This window comes from Larus michahellis, chromosome 4, assembly GCF_964199755.1.
Source record: "Larus michahellis chromosome 4, bLarMic1.1, whole genome shotgun sequence".
Classification (NCBI taxonomy): domain Eukaryota; kingdom Metazoa; phylum Chordata; class Aves; order Charadriiformes; family Laridae; genus Larus; species Larus michahellis.
In genome coordinates, this window is record NC_133899.1 from 15,588,580 (window position 1) to 15,609,528 (window position 20,949).

The 20,949-nt window shown below is 43.5% G+C and overlaps 1 protein-coding gene across 6 annotated transcripts in view; it reads right to left on the reverse strand.

The window, feature by feature from the left end:
• Positions 1 to 639: 639 nt before the first annotated feature.
• Positions 640 to 20,949, reverse strand: part of ZNF423 (zinc finger protein 423) — a 235,397-nt gene continuing 215,087 nt past the window's right edge. For all 6 annotated transcript variants that reach the window (XR_012586519.1, XM_074583084.1, XM_074583086.1 and 3 more), the window contains one exon: positions 640 to 1,285. Coding sequence is in view for 5 of the 6 variants with exons in the window: in XM_074583084.1 (XP_074439185.1) it covers positions 1,256 to 1,285 (30 nt within the window). In the remaining variant the exon portion in view is untranslated. The remainder of the gene's footprint in view (positions 1,286 to 20,949) is intronic.

Consider the following 20,949-nt stretch of genomic DNA (forward strand, 5'->3'; position numbering starts at 1 on the left):
CTTAAAATGACTGTTTCTCTGACTGGAGAGATAACTTACCTCATTACCATATAATGTTTTAAAAGGGAAAAAAAAAAAGCCTGCTAATTAGCTGTGTTAGGCTGCGTGATGGCAGTTTCAGGTGTCAGAAGAATGGCAGTTACACAGAGCTACAATACCTGTGGGCCTAGAAGTCCACGTGCTTGAAATATACAGTCTCCTACCAGTGTCCCCGAGGCCTGATCCAATATTTGCGCATTTGTACACAATCCAGAAAGGTTTTTTTTTTTATTGAAACAAAGAAGCACAGAGATGGGGTCAAGGCAGCTACAGACCAAGTCCCCTCCATTCTTGTTGACTTGACTAAAAGTTAGGAGTATTTAAGAGTTAAGAGCTAAGAGTAGTTAAGCTAGCAACCCCTTTTCGCACACAGATTAATAGAAGATGTTCTTACCTCACCTCAACCTACCGTGGGAGCCTGGGAGGCGCATCCAGGAGTGAGCACAACGCCAGGCGCAGGAACGCGGCTTTCACTTTCTCCCAATCTTCCTTCCTCCTGGGGTGAGAACGCTCTCCGCCGCCGAGGGAGCCATCACTTTGTGATTTACACACATCAGGCAGCAGTGGTGATGCAGCGTGCACTGACAGACAGACAACCGCTGACGCTAAGCTCATGTATTCCCTTTATTGAACTGTACTAGTTATTGCAATCAGATTAAGTCACATTTATAAAGCAGACCATCCAGTTGCACTGAAACCGATTATATTCATTACATAGTTTTAATCACTGTCCGGTGAACTGGCAAATCCAATCAAAGCATTAGTCTTTAATTAAAAAATTAAAAAGAAATATTCAGACAATAGCCAAGCAATCACATCACAATGCACAGTTATCTAAAATTGCAATTAAAAAGCAGTTAACAAAAAAGAAAAAAATCACACCTAATCTTTAACTATCAATATAATACAAGAAGCAACAAAGGGCAACAGCATCAAAGCAGATTTATCTAACACTATAAATTCAGTCAGAAGCAGAAGCTCTAAAGTACACTAGCTGAAGCAGGACAATAAAAAATACTGAGCATGGAATACTTTTAATCTCTTCCATTAATATTCATTTCCAGCTGCTTATAATAGCAGCGCCTCATGGCCAAATCATTAGAGTTTTACATCTGGGTTGCAAATGACACTTTGATTGGATGTAATGTTCAAATGGTCCTCCCCACTGTGCCACCGTCAAGTCTTCTGCAGAGAGGTGTCCTGTAGTGCCAGTGGCTCACTGTGCGTGCTGGCTCAATGTGTGGTTCTGGAAAGACGAAAAAAGGAGACATGCATGAGGGGCAGAATAATAGAAAGCATGCCCATACCCTCCTACTCAGTACCATTTATGCAGAGCTCGACATAAAAGCTTCTCAATTATTACAAAACAAAATGCAATAAAGAAAAAGTACTCATAAGTAACAGCTGCCAATATGACACATTTGCTTTGTTCTGACAGATCTGTTAATGCTGGCATGAACTTAGAAAAAAAATGCTGCAAGCCAAGTACAGCCATGAGGGTTTCTTTTTTTTTTTTTTTTTTCTCCTTTCAATACATATAAAGAAAGTGGTAACACTTCATGGGCAAAAAATGCCTTTAGGGATTCCCTTAACTGTAACAATTAAAAAAAAAAATACCTGAATCGCGGGGGGAAACCTCACCATATTTTACTCTTTTATTCTCACTAGTACCGGGTGCAAGTACTGGCAGCAAGAGACACCAGATTGTGACACACACTTCTCAGTCCAAGAAATACTTCGGCAATAACAGCTGAACCGCCAGTTCAGGCACCAGGGTAATACACCCAGCAGAAAAAAGGCTGGATGTGTAACCCAGAAGTTAAATCTCTTTAAAGACTAGACTTTGCTCTACATATTTCTTTCAGCAGTTGTATTTTTTTGTTCCCCTTTTTCCTTTTGGTAGATTTGTAATAGCCTCATGTCATCACGGTATCTCGCATCAGAGGATGCTGACCTGCCTTGCCATTTTGTGCAGGAGCCAATAAATCGCAAAGCCAACCTTGGAAGCGTATTTTTAGAGCAGCACCAATTCACCTACATTTTGTGTGCTGACTGAATCCCAGTCCTACATATAAGCTCAGCTTTATTCGTGTGACTATTCAACTATTTGAGCAACTAGAGATGCGCTTCATGGTGAGCTTTTCTTGAGGTGGGTTGCCAGCATCCCCAAATATAAAAATTCATTTGCATTATTTCAAGCCTAGGCAATTTTACTGGTCTCCATCTGCCTAATAACAGAGCCAGGCAAGTCCACCAGCTTGAAGAATAAGTTTTTAAACACGAGAATGAATTTTGAATCTGATTATTTATTTACAATCGCGAAGCTTTAAAATAAGATATTTTAACTTTTCATAAATCATCTGGTCCTTCTACACTATCCACAGTTACATCTTGATCAGGAGAAAGCACGATCCTCCGCTTCTTCCAGAGATGACAGCTCCCTGATGAACACCGTCTGTGGGAAGAGCTAATGGGCAGCCTGCGACGCGCGGGGCCAGGCGACGGTGACCCCATTTGCAGGCAGGAGCATTTCTGGACTCTGCACTCCCAAAAAGTGACCACCAGGTGTCAGAAGTGCTGCTGAGTTCCTAAATCGTGGCAAAAGTTCTCTGCGATATCGTGCCGGGTGGGCAGCGAGGTGGGCAGCGAGGAAACTCCGCACAATAATGGTCCGGCTTTAACATGCCCGGAGGTTACAGGGGCAGCACAAGCATCGGAGCTGGAAGGGGCCCTTGTGACATTAAATACAATCAACTGACGGAATCACAAAGTAACCGGTCCTTGTTTATCATAACCCTCTGAGCACACGCCAGTCTGTGACACGAACTATTTCAGAATCAAACCCCAGCAGCACTGTGCAAAGACCTGGGAAGCTTATCAGGGGATGAAGCATTATACTCGAATAACGTCAAGTGAATCGGCAGTTGAAACTACTTTGCTTTTAGACAATTCAACATCACCAAACATAAAATCCAGTGGCTTTTTACTTTGCTACACATGGAAATTTTCCTGGCCTTAGTAAGGAATGACCTTTGCAGTGCTGGATGTTATTCTCAAGTGAAATAATGACTTTATGGAAGAGCCCTACAGACACAATGGCAGCACTGACAGGGAGCTTGTCCACTAAGCCCACCTAGGAAAGCATGGGAACGTGAAAGAATACACAGGCCTCTCTGCGCTCAGACATACTCCTCAGCATTTTAACAATGGCCATTTCTTGTGCGCTTCATTACAGCTCTATTTTTAGGTCATCCTGAATATCAATAAAAAAAGCAAAAGGTTTACCATCTTCAAATCGAAAGAAGAGCTATTCATGGTAGACAAATCCATACTTATTTAGGCAGTGTCATTTAAAAGATAATGCACAATCAGCACTAGATGCATGACGCACGGTCTACAGTCAGGGAACATGATTTCAAACTTGTGTGGCTGCTGCATTGATTACACCAGGCAGGTCAATAAAGGAATGGTATGTGGCTCTAAATCTGATAATGAAGCTTTCACTGTGAGCCCTCCCTCCTCAAACATAGGTTAATAATATGTTCTGAACACTCCTAATACAACGAATATACACCCCTAATGCAATGAGTATACTGTGTTTGTGAGGAGAGTTTACACAAAGAAACAGATTATACTCAAATCCTGCAGCCATTCAGAGCTGGGTCAGGCAGGAGCTGAGAAACTAGCCGTGTCATAGGGCTATCAGTTAAAAAAAAATAAAAAAGTACATTTTTCATATGCAAATCTTGATTTTTGTCTTAATATCTTAATATATCTATTCCCCCTGCATGCATTACTGGCAGCCAAGATGCTCACTAGTCCCCAGACCAAGCAGTTAATAAATAGAGCCACATTTTATACAGGACCTCAGAAATGTATCTGTAACGCCTACGGACACAAGAGCCTGTGTGCCCTGAATCCCACCCCTGCCTTCCAGAGAGCAGATCCTGCACAAGCCACCTGCACAAATGTGCAAGTCCTGCGCGCCCAGGTGCTGGTGAACACCAGACCACCAGGTTCCTGCATGTGCAAACGCTGCATAACCACCACCAGAGCGTATTCAGAAGACCCACGAAAGCCTGCCCGTATCCTCTGCAACCAGTACAGGTTTTTCACCTATTAAAATGTATTTCAGACCACACAAACATGCTTTCCAAAAAAAGTCTGGCAACGTGTCTCCTATTGCTAGCAACTGTCACATCTTGTCTTCTTGCTTCTACTCCCTCCTCCCTGCGCGTGTGCAGCTCATTGGAATTGTGCTTTGCACATGTCAGAAAGCGTCCGAGATGTTCAGTGCTTATGTCTCTTCTCTCACACGTGTGTTTCGCATATTTGACCCATGCTTTATCAAATAACTTTATTAGGCGCCTCCGTGTGTGCTTACAGACAAATTCCCCTGGCTGACCAGACTTCCAGAACAATTGAAAAATAAGTAAATCCTGGCACTGAGAATGCCCTGTGCCTTAGCAGGAACAGCCTGCAGCCCCACGCTGCACTGGGCTGTTCCAGGCGGCAGAATGAAACCATAAAGGCTAGAAGGGAGCGAGCATTTTGAAACGTGTGATGCTGCAGGAATGCTTCTACCCAAGTAGCCTGAGGAAACTTCAGCCACCTTTCCAGCAGGAAGGTGGGCTGGCAGGAAATAGCTCAGGTGTGATTTTTTTAAATCTAGAAGTTATAGTTTAAAATAATAAAAAAAATATTAACGGTGATTTCCAAAGGAAAATAGAACAGCCACAAAACCGAAGCCTCTCCTTGCACATGCCTACCTGCTCACAAGGCCATTCATACACGCATGCATGTGGGGCCGGCAGGAGGCAGGACATAATTTGGAAGCTGAACAGTAAAAATGGCTCTTCACAGCTCCTGTTAGGCCCCCTGGCTTACGCACGGCTCACAGCTGATACCCCACTGAATACATCATTCTGAGACATTATTGCAGCTGGAAAACTCTACAGCAGCACTAAGTCACCTGTCAAGATCAAGTAAGTCACAGCTTATTTATAGGACAAGGTTGGAAAATTTCTTCTTTTCTTTTCTTGATAATCATGCAAAATGGATAGCAAATCTGTTAGCCATGTCAGGGGGAAAAATGCAACTACCCCAAGCCTCGGGGCTGTCGCAGTGTTTAAGTGGAATTTTCTACTGGCTGCACAATCCCCAAATGAACCATTTGCGGAAGTGTCTGTGACCAAAGAACTGGGCGACGGGTTTTGCAGGAAATAAAAGATTTCAAAGAATGGTTGATTATTGTCCGTGTAGATACTGATTGCTCTCCAGATCTTCCCTGGGGACACCCCCTGCCTGCCCTCTGGATGCGGATCAAGCCATTTGTGCAGGACATCTACAATGAATATTTCTCTGTTTTTCTACATGCATTATTATGAAAACACTGGCACGACAATCTCCATTTTCAGAGCACCGTGTCAAGAAGGAAAGCATCAGGCTTGAAAGATGATCACTTACAGCAGTTCAAAGAACTCTTACAAGCTATATAAAGATCCAGAGAAAAAACACACACAAAAAGGCAGCACATGATGGAGCAAAGCTCCAAGCCAGGCAGTCAAGCTGGGAGTCTCCCACACTGCAGCGACGTTCACTGCCAACAAGTCACAGGTGTACTACACAGGAGCAGGTGAAAAAAATAAAATGCAACTGCAAGGGGTGTGATAATGGTTTGGGGCCATAATACATCCAGTCTATAGTGCCACTGTGCATCTGTTACGTATTTAGATATTTTGTACCAGCCGTTTAGAGTTACACTGTCTATGTGCGTCAGCATATACACCTAAAAAAACATATGTTATGCAGAGGCTAAGAAATGGCACAACAAGGCTGGTGGTGCCCACCACCCTCAAGTGAAATTCGTAAGCCTTCTGCAGTGTTACGCAGAGATTGGGACTCTGATGAAAGGTTATAAAGCCTCCCTTCCCCCTTTCAAATCCCATTAAAATGAACAGAAACCATTCCTCAAATCATTTCAACAGGAATTATACAGATAATAGATTAGTGCGACAAACGACCGACGCGGAACTTCACTGGTGATTAGCCATCGGGCGGACCATGCGCAGGAGCAGGCCCAGTGTTTCCCTCCCTGCCTCTCCCCACCTCCCAGCCCAGGTTTCCACCACCCCTTCAGGCACCGTCCGGCTCCAAGCCAAGGATCAGGGTCTCAGGGTCTCGGCTGGGGACCCCTCGGGGTTGTGCCCCCTCGTCCCCGTTCTCTCTCCTTTGTCCCTTACAGAGCGGGGCTGGGGGGGACAAGAGCAGCGATCCCTCCATCGACTGTCAACACACACAGCTTGCCAGACAAAAACTAAACCTCAGATTCAGATGTTGACTTGAAGCAAAGGTTCAAGTCTCACATTTGAACATATATATAAAAAAAGACAAAACAAAACCTCCAAATTGCTACAAACAGAAGTTAGAGTGTCTAAATATTTACGAAATACCATCTGCAGGGTTCTTTTCTCAAACAGTGTTTTGCATCTTTTGAATTCCAACTGGTCCAAAAGTCTTTCAACCATTATTCCTCATTATATATCCACACGCACACACACTTCTGCACACAGGTACTATTTCCCTCTAACAGCAATCCATAAAGATGAAAATCTTTATGCCTTGACTTTATAAAGGGATTACTTTAGGCAGAGGACACAGGACGACCCTTGCTTTAGCCACTGGAGATTATGCTCTCTACGGAAAGCTGTGAGCCTTAAATTGGTGCTGCTCTAATCCTAAACTGGAGAGGCATTCAAGGGATGCCATGACCCAGAAGAGCAAGAGGAAAAAACCTAAATTAAAAAAAAAAAAAAAACAGGCAAAAAAAAGAGCACACACTGAAGGGGGGTGGGGAAGGAGAGAGAAAGGGAAAAAAGGAAAGCAGGCTTGCTTTCCAGGATCAGCCTATTTATTATTATTTTTAATTTCTGGTTGTTACTTTCCCTTTGCTATCAGACTCTAAAGAAAAATCACCTTTGCACCCCCTTGCAGTTTGTATGTGCTTATTTTTAGAACTGTTTGACAATTATCCAAGGGTCTAAGACTAACAGATGGCCTGTCTTAAAGCCTCATATGTTCACTAGTTTGCACTTCTGACAAACAGTAAATGTACTCAAGAGCGTGCCATAAACAGGGCTGAATGAATACTCAGAACACAATTTAGTTAATACACTTCATTAAAACTGATAGTGGTAACCAATGTTTCCTGTAAAACCAGGTGTTAATTCCCCTTCCAGTTGTTTCAGGTAACTCTTACCCAGTGACATTTATATGTTTAGATCCTAGTTTTTCAGGAAATACAGTATTACTTCTTTCTTTTCCCCTGGTATTTCAGCCACCACACAAAATGCTTGTAACAAGTGAACTCCAAGTTATCATGGTACTCAATAAAAAAAAAAAATTGTCAGGCAAGACAGGTTCACATGTCCCTTCTTTATTTGAAGAATCCCTTGAAATGGAGGTAGAGGCAAACGAAAGGTGGCACATCCTTTGTGAAAGGAAACGGCTGCCTGTGTTACTGCTTCCTTCATCTCTGAGCATCTGATAGCTTGCCACGCGTCAGTCAGTCCCCGTGTCAGCACGCTTTGAGATGGCACTTCAACAAATGCAGTTAGGAAGCTGTCCTTTACAAGTTATTGAACCAAGAAAAAAAAATAAAAATCACTTCCAGTGCCTAAGAAAATATGCCTGGAGGTTTGGTGTCAGCTGAAAAGCGAAGTTGCCTGTTTCCAATGAAAAGATCTGCACCTGAGTTACTCTGACGCTTGCACATAATTACTGTGGGGCCAAATGGACCTTTCGCTGGTACTGGGATACAGGACAGCTGGCCCTGGCGCCCCCGGGGTTTCTGTACCCGCTGGGGAGGCTGAGCAGCCCCCCCTCGGTGCCCGCTCACCCAGGGGACACCCCGAGCCACCCCCGGAAACCTGCCCGGCTCCTCCGGCGACCAGGACCTGGCACTTCGTCTGGAGTCGATGGGAAGATTCAGAACTTGTAAAATATTTACAGGGGGGAAAAGCTGCTCCACACATGACTGACTATAAGCTGTCTGCTTTTTTTTTTAAAAATAAATCTTTTTCCGTGGCTGGCATGTCTCTATACTGAAATGCAAGTGCCCGGGTGTTGGTGTGTAAAACGCAGGCAGCCCCCGGCGCAGCCCCCGCCCCGCTGCCTGCCTTTGTTCTGCACCCCGGGGGCTGCGCGCTCGCTGCCACGCTGCCTCGTCCCGACACTACACTTGCTCAGTTTCATTTCTATACTTACGCTGCTTCTGTTAATTTTAATGTATTCTTGAATTTTGATAGGTGTTTCTGTGTTATTCCAGGTTTGAAAAATTACCGTTTTATACAAATACCTTTCTTAGAGCTATTTTTCCCAGCGCCAGCCTTTTCTCACACCGGCTAAGTATTTTATAGATGATTTATGAATTTAATTTCTCTTCTAATTCAGGTTGTTTAGTCCTAATCAGACTTTGACAACTCACCTAACGTGCTTTCCCATTTCCACTTGAGACTAATAATTCTGTATCATCAGTCTTCTAGACCTGCCGTCTCTTTCTATTCTTCTCTAAAACCTCAGAATAAACCAAGGTGAGCCTATTACAAGTGAACTCCAAATGTGAGCCTAAGCCTGGCATAGCCTCTCATACTCGATTAAATGCCTCACCGAAAAGTCTATACGCTTCTTCCAAAAACACTGGGTAAAAGGCTGAAGCACAAAAGCAAACTGAAGCCTTTGGGAAAATCTCCTTACCACGGCACTTTGGAAATAAAAACCACGGGAGAATACATTATTAAGAGATAACCGGAGTCTTCTGTTAGAGAAACTAGCCGTAAACACGCCATGATTCACTGAGGCACCCAATGAAACCAGGGAGCTAATAATACCTGTCCTGAGGGACCGCACGCTCCTGAGGATTTCACTCAGAAATGCAAATTTATCAGCGTCCTTGTGACTTGTAGTCGACAGCATGCCATGTGCAACATCAAAATAAGCTGGGGGAAGAACCTTACACTTCCTAAATGTAAAGGGAGAGGGACAAATTTAATTACTGTTGTCAGAAGTGCATAAAAGCAGAATATTGTTAGGATTTCTCCACTTCTCCCTTTAGCCTGACCATCTCTCCCTGCCTGGATCCCAGAGCTGTTTGTTGCTGATCCCGAGAGCAGAAGGGGGTTTGCAGGATCCCAGCACGCTGCTCTGCCGACAGCACCTGGTGCTTTACCCTCGGCTTGCTCAGCCCACGTTCTCCTGGGGAGCTGGTCCCGCAGGCGCCCCGCTGCTCAGGGCCACGGCCACCCCTGTGCCTCCACGGAGGTGGTCACCCACCCGGCGTGCAGCAGCACGTATGTCCTTCACCTGACTTCGAAGCAACCCTCCAAAGCTGTCCTAAGGAATGCAAACACCTTGCTTCCAGTCTGGTTTCAAATCTAAACCACACGCTAATCGGAAAAAACATCTACTGCCCACAGGAACACTCCTTTGCTGGTGCTACGCCAAAGATTTCGATGCACAACCCAGTGCTGACCTGCTTTTATCTACTTATGGGTCCTACTCAGGGAAGCAATGTGTTTCAAAATCATTTGCAGGAGAAAAACCATTTTCCAGGAATACTTCTTAGGTATTCCTCTCTAAACCATGATTTGTTGATTTATTTGAAGCCTATCTGAAGCATGTCTTGTTAATCCCTCCTTGATCTAAGGTAAATCACATTGCAGAATCCAGTTAATTGTTCATTTCTGTGAGGGCTGGCATCATCATTATGGGACCCTTTGTGAGTCTTCTATAAATATGAAATAATTTCCTGATTTGGTTTTTATTATAGGACCAGGACAGCATCCCTCTCACACTCTTTTTTCTCAAAAAGTACTTAAGAGCAGAAGAGAAACGCGTTACACAGTACCTTTAGCAGTCACCAGTCAAAATGCATAGACAAAAGCTTCATTGAGTGACTGTTTCCATGGGAATATAACCCAAGAAAAGCCAGTAAATTCAAAGTTGAACCCAAAACTGGCTCCTTAACTTGCCCTGCTATTCTTCGGTATGGCAAGGGTCACTGAACACCGACTGATTTTTTGTAGCTTTTTTTCTGCAGCAGTTAGGTATTGCTGGTGCTAAGGACCAGGTATAAAACAGTCTCAGCCTCAACTGTGAATTTTAATGCAAACATTGTCGGTGGCACACCTTGCACTCGTCACTTAGACAACATCCTCCACTGGATGATGGGAGCAGCAGCTGAACCAAGTTCCTGGGACCAAACAAGCAAGTGGGGACATGGGGACAGCCCCACTCCACGCGAGCCCTGCCTGCCCGCTGTCCTGCTCTCGGCAGCTCTTTTAAAAAGCAGCAACTAAAGTAAAATTCTCTCTAATGGAATACTGATCTGACAATTTGCATTGCCTTGTGTTATGGATACCTTTCTCTTAGAGCCAGATAAATATTCCCGTCACGTGGCGCCCACATACAGCTCAGACTGACAAAATGGCTGGTCAGTGACCTGTTGCCTTGGACGTAATGGCTGTTATTGCTGGTTTCTAATTTCAAAAGAGGCATAAAAATCCTCCAGCGCAAGTCTCTCTGCTATAAAATAGCAAGGCCACAGTTTATAGAAGTACTTTACATGCCTCCCCATTAGTGTACATGCCACCAGCAGCGCAGAAATCTGCAGACAGGATTGTGCTCAGCCCACTGCCCTGAGGAATTAACCCCAGAGGAGCTAGCAGTGTGAAAGAGCCAGGCAGGATTTGCTCCCATAAGTAAAAGAAGAGCCAAAATACCACCAACACGAGCCGTCTCCTCCAAGACATCACAAGACAAAATAAGCCAGGCAACTTTGCTGTGGTATGTGTGTGAAACAACTGTAACTGTTAAAAAATGGGATTTTCCAGCCATTGCTGCTCCATTACAACAGCGTCACTGGTCTCAGGAAAACCTGCCTTCTAAACAGCAAGATGCTACATTTTAAACAATTGTGATTTCATGCAAAGACAAAGAGCATGCGTCGGCCCCAAAGGAGGTCGAATTTTTCAGAAGTAAATATGTTCTAAACCTCCTCTCTACTCCTTCTACAGACACAGTAATGTAACGCACCGATGACAGATACGCTACACGCAGTCAAACCTCAATGCCCATGGCAATTTATTCAGGTTTAACTGTGCAACAGAAACAAATGAGGAGGCTCGGTGGTCAGGCAGGACTCTCCCCAGGGCTGGCGCGGCGCAGGCAGTGCTTTGGCTGTCTCTGCATGGTGCAAAGCTGGAGCAATGTGGTTCTGCAGACGTGCTCTGCACAGAGGCGACCTGGGGCGGGGGTGTGTGTGCTGCCTGCCCAGGACATGGCACAGAAGACACACGAGATGCTCTGCAGAGAATCAGCTCAAGCACGGCTGAGTTGATAAGCTCAGGACTTGCTGTTGCCCAATCTGGGCTGGCTCATGCGGAGTTGGGGTGACGGAGCCTCGCTGAACCCAAGCTGACCTCACACAAAGCTATGAGCCATCTCTACACTGATCCCATCAGTATAGACCATCTTATCTCTATCATCTAGATTTTTCCAACCAACCCCATCACCTCATTAAGGATGCACATTTAGTATATTGCAAGTTATTCCATTAACATGAAATGTTGCCTGCACAGCCGGGTCACCGCACACGCACACCCGGCCCCTGCAGCAAACATTCACGTCCCGTCTTCAGCTAACACAAGCAGAAACCGCAGAAAAGGCACAATCTGGAAACAAGCTGTACTCTAAATTATTTTACCTTTCTTCCTTTCCCCTCTGCTTAAAAGGAGATATGACACTACTCTCAAAATACAATGTTAAAGCACAGTATTAATTACACAAACATTATTACATGGCCAAATATACTTCTCTGAAAGCAACCTCAGAAAGAGCGACAAGCAAGGCTGCTGCGGGGCTGCTTTCAGGTCCCTGAAAGTAGACTGGGCTGAAAATACCACCAACCTTTCCGACAAGAGCACGGAGGTGCAGGCAATGACAGCCCTATACACAAGCCCAGCTGCGGAAAGGCAAGTTACCGACTGATTTTCTAACTATTTCTTCTTTTGTTCTTTTTTTTTGTTCTTATCAGGCCCCATTTTTTCCTGACTACTCATCACACAAGCTCCATGTATCTGACCTTGGAGAGCAATGAGGACAGGTATGGCAGTGAAGAGTTAGCAGGAGTCTCTCTCATGCTCTTTAAAATCACCCTGGGAAAACTGTCCCTCAGGATCTGGTGGCAAGGCAGGACCTGCGTCCTCAGCTCGCTGCAGGAGCCGGGGCTGGAGCCACTGCTCCCGCTGGACGAGGAGATAAACCCCAGGATTGCACCCTAAATCTCCTACTCAGCAAATCAGAGGTACACCCAAGGCCTTTTGAATTTCTTCATTCAACTGTTTTTCAAATTCCTTTTAACAGTAAAAGTGGTGGGGGCTCTGCCGGCACCACAGCAGTAGGCAACGGCAGTACAGTATCACTCCAGGACTTCCTGTCTGGAATCTAGGCTTCACGTCTGAAATACAACACACACGCAACATTTGTACGACTGAGGAAACACAAGATGCTTGCCATACATTTATTATCTTCCTGGGGAAATGATATAGAGGACAAAAGAGACTATATTTACTCCCTCCCCAGCTGCTTTTACAATCTAATAATTTATTTCTCCTGGACATAAATTTCAGATTTAAACGAAATCCCCGAAACCTAAAGATGCTGCATGGTAGAGGCTAGGGCAGTATTTCTTTCTATTTTGGAGACGGAGTGCTTAATGCATTGCTCTGTTAACCAGTAGCCTTAAATTTTGGGGGTAAAAAAAAGAGACAACCAATTAGACTGTGGCAGACCCTAGATGCAAATACAGGCGACTGTGATTACCACCTTCATACACAGAGTTAAAAATATCTGGTTATTGAAAATGATTTTCTCAGTCTATGGGGGTTTATCTAGGTTTAGGCTGAGATGTTTATTTTTTCTGCAGCAGCCATACTGGGGGATTCTTTTACAACATTTTCCTTACAGTCACTATATATCATTCCCATTTCTGAAAACTGAGGTGCTTTCTATGATGTAAGAAATCTCTGCAATTAGAAACAACCATATCCTGTTTCAGAAAAATAAAACAAATAAAACACATCTCCAAACCCTTCTAGTCAGCAGCTAAGAAAGCAGTGTTCTTAAGGCAAATGTAAAAATCCAGGGTATAAATTCATGTTAACTGTTACAAATATATCCATCTGTTCACAGACTAACTAGTGACTGAAACTGATGAATCCACTGAAATGTAATTTTCGAGCCCACTAGCGTCTGTTCTCTTCTAGTAATAAAGTAAATGCTTTTCAATAACTGTGCTGCTTTTGAATGCCAATTTCCATTTAAGTAGGTTTGGGTTCTCTCTAAAAAAAAATATTTTTTTTTTTTTAAATTAAAGTGGCAAATGCCTTTTCTTTCCAAAGGTCAAACTAAGCTTTTAAAGAACAAGCAACATTTCAGCAAGGCAGAGAGGACAAAACTCCAATCAGATAAATGGGCTGTGTAATGATTGAGAACCACGGCTGCCTCAGGTTTTCTGAATGGGCTGTAGGATAGAATTTGGCACAAACAGTCTGATGTTGAAGCTTATATCTCTTTTACTGCAGACAAGAAATTCACTAAAATATATAAATAATGAATGTGGCTGGGGATCTCTGCTGGTACTACTGCGGTTCTGCAAGATGCAGGAGCAGAAACATACACTGCTCCATGTTTTTGTTATTAGTGAATCCTTGTTCTCCAACAATAAACACAGAATATTTTATCTGAAATGGCTTCTGCAGCACACACAATATAAGTTTCAGCTCTCTAAAAGTGCCAGCAAATTGCAGAAAGATAAGTTACAAAGACGTACCTAATTTGCTGTGATGAATTGTGTGCATGCTTCAGTGATCAAAACTGCAGCTGAGACCTATTATATTTAATGATCTAGACATTTCTTGTGAAAACACTCAGGCATATACTGTTATGTCTGGACAAGCATCCCCGTTTTGCTTTAGCAGCAAGCAAATGAAGAGACTGAACTTTTAAAAGGATGCTGTACACCACCTTTGATGAGGTCTTCAAAACAGAGGCTGATCAAGCTCCGCTATTTTCCTTAAATAATGCTTACGCTCTGCCCTTTCCAGTGCAGCATCCCTCTTCCTTTGAAAACTGAAGTCAGTTCCTTTGGATGCTAGCGACACTTACAGGAGGAACCAGAGCTACTCCGTGCCCAGACCCCAAACTGCGTTCCACAGCAGCTACTACAGCAGAAGAAAACCAAAGGGGCTGTATTAGAGATCTCACCAGCAAAGAAAAATTGTGACAAGGCTTTTTGGAGAGAAAACAAAACAAAAAAATTTTTTTTTGCCTACATATTACAAAAATCTTCTGTTTCTAGATTAAGGACTGTGTCCTGCTTTGAAAAGCATGTGCTACCAAGCCCAGCAGGGCCAAGCAGTGGTGCCTGGATCTGCTGTCCCTGAGGACACTGTCCCCGCACAGCCAGCTGTGCTGATGGCCCCACTTCCAGACCTACAGCTTATGGCCCCTTTGCTCTGTGGCTCTACACAGAGCAGCAGGAAACGGGGCTTCTTACCACCTTCCTACAGGGACAGGAATTTCACCTTGTGAAGATATGAAGGACTTCTGAATAAAAGGTCTGAGGCTTCCAGGGCTTTATGTCTGGCTCCTTGAAAAATTTTCCAGTGTGGAACTGGGTATATTCAACCTCTGCCTTTCCAAATTTGTAAAACAGGAAAAAGCAACCTCATAAAAAGTGCTGTTAAGCTCAATTCATTCACAATTATAAAAATGACAGAAATCTACAGAGAGCAGCCACACAGAATATTCTTGCCGCCACACATTCAAGAGGTCATTTTCTCCCTCCTTTATCAGTTCGAACCTCTTTCTGTCATTCATTGCTCAACAAAAACAGAGCAAAACACAAACATGGGCGTTTGACTCCAGAAATAAGAATTTCAATGTGCTATTTCATTCATCTGAGGAGCTGCTAAATACTATCACAGTGGTAATTTGTGATAGTGTGGTAAAGAATGAAGAAAAGGTATTTGTTAATTGTTGACATAACAAAATTAATTTTCCATCCCTAAACTTTTTCTCATGTCTCCTGTGAGCTCTGATGCAATGTTACTGACTGGCACTGCTGAAATGCCAACTTGCATTTCTCAACCTTAATTTCTCTCTAAATGTCATTAGTAATTGTTATTGCCAGACCAGAGAGTGCAATCTGGTCTTTCCGAAAGAAAATCCATTTCTCATTTCTTCTCCTGTGCCTCCTCCTTTTGGTCAAGGATGGATGTTTAACAAAGCCCGTGTGCTCTGTTTCCAAGAAGATGGGAATGCATTAATATATCTGGAAGTAAAACATTCCTGCTTTATTTATTTGCATATAGTATGCCTGGATCTTTATGAATACCAAACTGGATATTCAGAAGGGTCTTTTATACGCATCTTTCAAGAACACTAACAAGTCTTAATTGAATAAGTCTAACAAGTAGGGGAAGGAAACACCCTTTAATTTGTGCATACAGACTCCTCCCTGGACACTTCCATAAATTACTAGTTTTGGTGGGCAACAATGTTGTCAAATATAAAAGTGTATTATATGATTTTTCTCTCTGTCACATGGAAAACAAACCTCCTCGGTGAGATACGTAAACTGGTCTAGCTTTGGTCTGGATTAACGTATCACCCTCCTTTACCCAGGCAGTAAAAATGCTTTCCACCACAAAGAGGGGAGGCGAGTTTAGACATCTGTGTGCAAAGGAAAACCTGCAAGTGTAAAAGGTTGGCTCCTTGCACATCTCTGTATATCGCACCAGCCATTTGTACAGTTACTTGCAGCTCCTACAAAATTTGGTCTCCAGTACTTAGAGGCAAGCAGTACCTTGGCACTTCTGAGTCAATTTTAGGAGAGACTCTGTGTGTCATGACAGACCTTTAACTGGGCTCCCCATAATCAACACATCTTACATTTGCACGTTTGCATTACATTTTGTAATGTATATAAAGTAATTAGGACAGAGCTAGGCTGCGTTTCCATATCCATTAACTAAAGGCATCTTATCTCAGAATAAATAGACGTTTGGACATTTCCAGCCAGGAATTGTGCTTTCAATAAACACAATTGATGCATATACATTGTCTCTTGGCGGATTACACTCCTGCCCATCTGTTGGGATGGCATGGTGCCTACGCAAAAGTTGGTTGGACCCTTGCCCTAGGGCATAGATGACAGGCAACGACGGGTTTAGCTGGGCAGCCTGAGCTCCGGATCCAAGTGCCATCTCTGCTGTAGGAAGCCCCTTCTGTGTGCCAGCGCTGCCACATTGGAACGACATGCCTCCTTACACTTGATCACACATGTTGACACTTGGGTGCGCTTAAGTGCATTAATGACTGAAACGATGCCTTTCACCTGGCTCCCTTCTTTTTTTCCCCCTGCTCTGCATCGCTGCTGGGTTTTCTGCACATGTTAATGCGAAGTTGCGTACACTTTGTTAGGCAGGACCAGCCACAGAACGGCATCAATGGTGTAAGAAATGAAGGAGGATTTTTTTGCGATGGGACATGCTACTCCAGTGCCAGACATTTCTAAGCTTCATCTCAGGTGAGTCTTTGCAGACTTGAGAGATCTTTCTGCTTCTCATTGAAGAGACCTCAGTGATGATAAAGATGCAGCAATATATTGATCAGAATCATCTTTCTAAATGAAAAAATGCTACACCTTGTCACTACGTCAAACACAGGGCAGTTCAAGATTTCTGCACCATCCTCCGTTTCAACAGAATTGGCCACAAAAAGAGGCCATGCCATCTGGATTACGTGGCTGTTCCAACAGCATCCCCAGCCCCAGACACAGGAAACGCCGCCTCACTTTGTGCTGGAGAAGAAGGTGCTGACAAATCACACAGAGGTGCATGAACACGAGCAGCCCCTGCTCTTACGTACGGCATTAACCTCTGCGGATGTCAGGCCCAGGAGACCTCTGGCATCACCCGCACAGATCCTCAGCCGCTGCTGCTGCGGAGCCCAGCGACAGCCCCACACAGTCAGCGATGGTGCTTCTTAGCTTTGGTCCTTAACGAGAGCCTGTTCCTAACCCCAAATTTTTACACAGGCATATATTCATCCTCCCCTGAATTTAAACATATGTATTGAAAACCAGAGACCTAATAGGTAAAACTCTTTCCTACTGTGACAACAGATCAGAGATAAAATTTGTGGTTTTGCAGTCCATAAAGAACGTTCAGGCAGACAGACTCAACATGATGGGTATGTGCCTACAGCACTTTTAATTTTTAATTATTGTTAGTTATAATTATCTGACTGCGTCTGAATGAAACCCAGCAATATGGCTGGAATAGATTTTGGTATTCTTGTAATTTATTAGCTTTGTAACTACTAATAATTAAAATTTAACAATACTCCAAGCACCATAGCAACATTTTTTTAAGAAACGCTAGCCAAATTTGCTAGGATAACTGACTAGGTCATTTTCAGGATTTTAAAGGAGGATTAACATTAAAAAAAAAAAAAAAAAAGGAAAGAGAGATAACAGACTCTTATGTGCCTAACCAAAATGCAAGGTACAAATTCTGTTATTAAAAAAAAAATGGATTTTACTTGCAGAAAATTAATTCAACATGTGATTTTGTGGGTGCTTCACATGAAACATAGAAGCTTGTGGTTTGTTTCCAGCAAGAAGCTCCTGGTGTTCAACATCTAAGTCACACATAAGTTCTGAAATACAGCAAAAGTTACGTTAAGTGAAAGTACTGCCTTGAGATAGACACACATGTCAGGTCCCATTTGTCCTGCCGTTCACACACACACCCCCAAGGAAAAATATTTTATGCAACTTCATCAGAATACCATAGATTTGCTTTTCTCTCACTGACTGTATGGACACTGGAGCCCAGAAGCACTGAGATATTTCAGAGTGTTGCAGGCACATAGGGCTGTTTGGAAGAAAAATTTTACTCCTATTTAAGTAAGCTTTCTTGTGCCCCCAGGAACTAGGTAAAGCCCATTTTTCAAGTAGGAGCTGGAGATATTAACTGTAAGATTTTGAATAGCTGGGTAAGACTCAAAATTGCTTAAGTCTTTCTCCAGCGCTCTGACCACTGTCAGTAAACTGAGCCCTTAGATGTAGCCCTGTAGACTCACCTGGGTGCAGGTGGGTCACGTACAAACCAAGAGACTCTCGTTCTCCCCACGTGCTTCGGGGGACACTGTTGTACCCAGACGGCCGCAAGGACCACTGGCATGAGCAGATGGAGATGTTGCTTCTCATTGCCTCACTCCCAGGGAAGCCACCACAGGCACAGAGCAGCATCTTACCGTCCCCCATCGGGCCACATCAGACTATGCGGTGGCTCGCTGCAGTGCCCCGCTGGCCTGGGCAGGATGCAGCCCTCTATAGGAGACACATCTAACATCCAGCTGACATTAGAAGCAGACTTTAAAAAAGAAAACCTGCTTAGGGCTTGATCTGCTGTAATCAGCAGAAAGAATCCCAAGGACTTTGATGTGGACCAAATCAAGCCCCTGGAGGATGTTCATGGTAAATCATTATTAATATAATGAGTGCAATTTCTGTGCAGCAGCTCATGCCTGTTTATGGATATATGAAAATTGCCAGCTTTTCACACAAAATGAAATGAGGAGGGAGACAGACCACAGTGTTAGCCAATGAGCCATAGTAGCCACTCTCCTTTCGATATTGTACGTTTAAAGAAACTGGGCACTTCAAATGACAGCAAATTCCTCCGGTGAAGCTCCCTCAATTTAGTGGTTTGACATATCTCCAAATCTGAACAGGAAAGAAAGCCCTTTATTCATAGCAGGCAATAAAACACCTGAACACCTGCGCTAGGAAAGACCTGGCAGGTACCCTGCTCCCTTGGTACCTGGATTATTTGCGCATTGTTTATTATATCCCTTGCCTTAGTTTGCAACAATTGTAATCATTTAGGAGGAAACGGTATGATTAACAGTACACAAGCAAACAGCAGGAATTAATCCTTTAAATACAAATACTTCTTTGGTTATGCGATGGCTCCTTGGAAAAAGCAGCGTGGCAAAAGAGTACCTGTGAAAATCCTCCTTAAGTTTCCTCTGAAAATCACTGCTCAGTCACAATTTGCTCAATGTAATTCCTGATGCAAGCAATTGAGGAGGTATATTTCCCAGCTGTGAATAACACCACAAATAGAATTCTCAGCACCCATTAGGTGTCATAATTTCTGACCCTTCTTCGGTGTTGGCAGGGCTCCCTGCTAGGTTTTTTAAATAGTAAAGACCAAAATTTCCGCTGCCAAAGAGCTAGCTCATCTCCCACATCTGGATGCCCTGTGTGTTGCTGTGGCTCCAGCTGCCGGTGAGAAGCCGGCGTGGTGGTGGTGGCAGCTCCTGACATGGGTCCTAGAGATGGGTCTTTGTTCGAAAGGGTTCCTTCTGCCCCACGCATGAGGAACCCCCCAGACCTCCACCTTTGCACTTGTTTCAGTAAGGGAAACGAAATGCCATAGCCCTGGTGTACTATACGTTAGCTATAACTTTACTTTTTTTTCCAGGAGATTTTCATCATATTCATAGCTGTCAATCTTACAAACTGAGGATGTGAAAAACACGGAGCTGCCAGCCTTTCCTCTTCTGCCCTAAGGGTGCGTGGGGTTATCACACATACTGTTTCCTTTGTGTTTCATACTTAACCTTAACATGTTTTCTTTCCTTATTTCCAACAAGATAATGTAAGCAGTTAAATAACATTCTGTTTTCTTTTCTTCTGGCAATATCATCAAGGTAACTCCACTCACTCATCACTCCAGATTCACACCAGAATTTCCACCGTTTATAAAATGAGCTCAGTTGCTCAGAGCTTTCTTAAGCCTTGGGTTTATGGCTCCATCAGATGGTGTAAACTTCAGAGCATAAACCTATATTAAAATACAACTACTAGTTCAGAAGCGAAAAGAGGGTTTGATTGCCTCCAGAGCATTATGCTGCCGAAACAGTATTTGCACCAAGCCCTGGAAGTACATTTGCAGTGGCAACGTTTCTCATGACATGGCACACACGGGCCCTTTCTGGGCTTATTTAGTGTTTGCCCTAACTGTTTAAAGAAATGTTCACAAATCAGCAGGGCTAATTCATGCCACTCCATGACACCCCTAAAAGTTACCTTTTCCCTGCGCCGTCTGTCATTTTCCCCACCCTCCTTGTTTTTCTTGCTTTTCTATAAGCACCCCGCTCTGATTTTCTTCTTGAAATAGTTGAATGCTCAATTTTTTAAAAAGTATTTTCAGTGGTTTCACTTAAAAATACAAAGTAGTAAAACAAAGCGTAGGTTCAGATTTTGACACCGGTTATTTTACGCCATTGGGAAAGCAAGATCAGAACTGAAAAGTCAAATTCATCAAGCGGAACGCCGTGACGGATGGTGATTTGCCCACATAACAATTGCACAGTTAAGAGACCGAAAGGTTTATGCAGATTTAACCCTAACTAGCAGCTGAACAACTGGTTCCCTAAAATAATACTAAATCTTCATTACTCAACAAAAATATAACCAACGGTTGAGGAATTTCGAGCAGGCAGCTTACACATCAGAAACGGGTGAGATAATCGTGCCAAAGCAGAACGGTTCAAAAGTCTTGAGCATTTCTAACTGATTTATACACACATTTTGTGTCCTCCTTGGCTCAGGTATTTGAATTAGTAAAATCCCTGGCATCAAGTAAACACACATTTCTGAGTCACCGCTGAAATAAAGACTAAAACTGTGCAGCTAAGTACTGAATTTTCATTCAGCCAACACCATTCAAAACTACTCGTGTAATTATTATGAGCACAGAAATTCTAAATGCA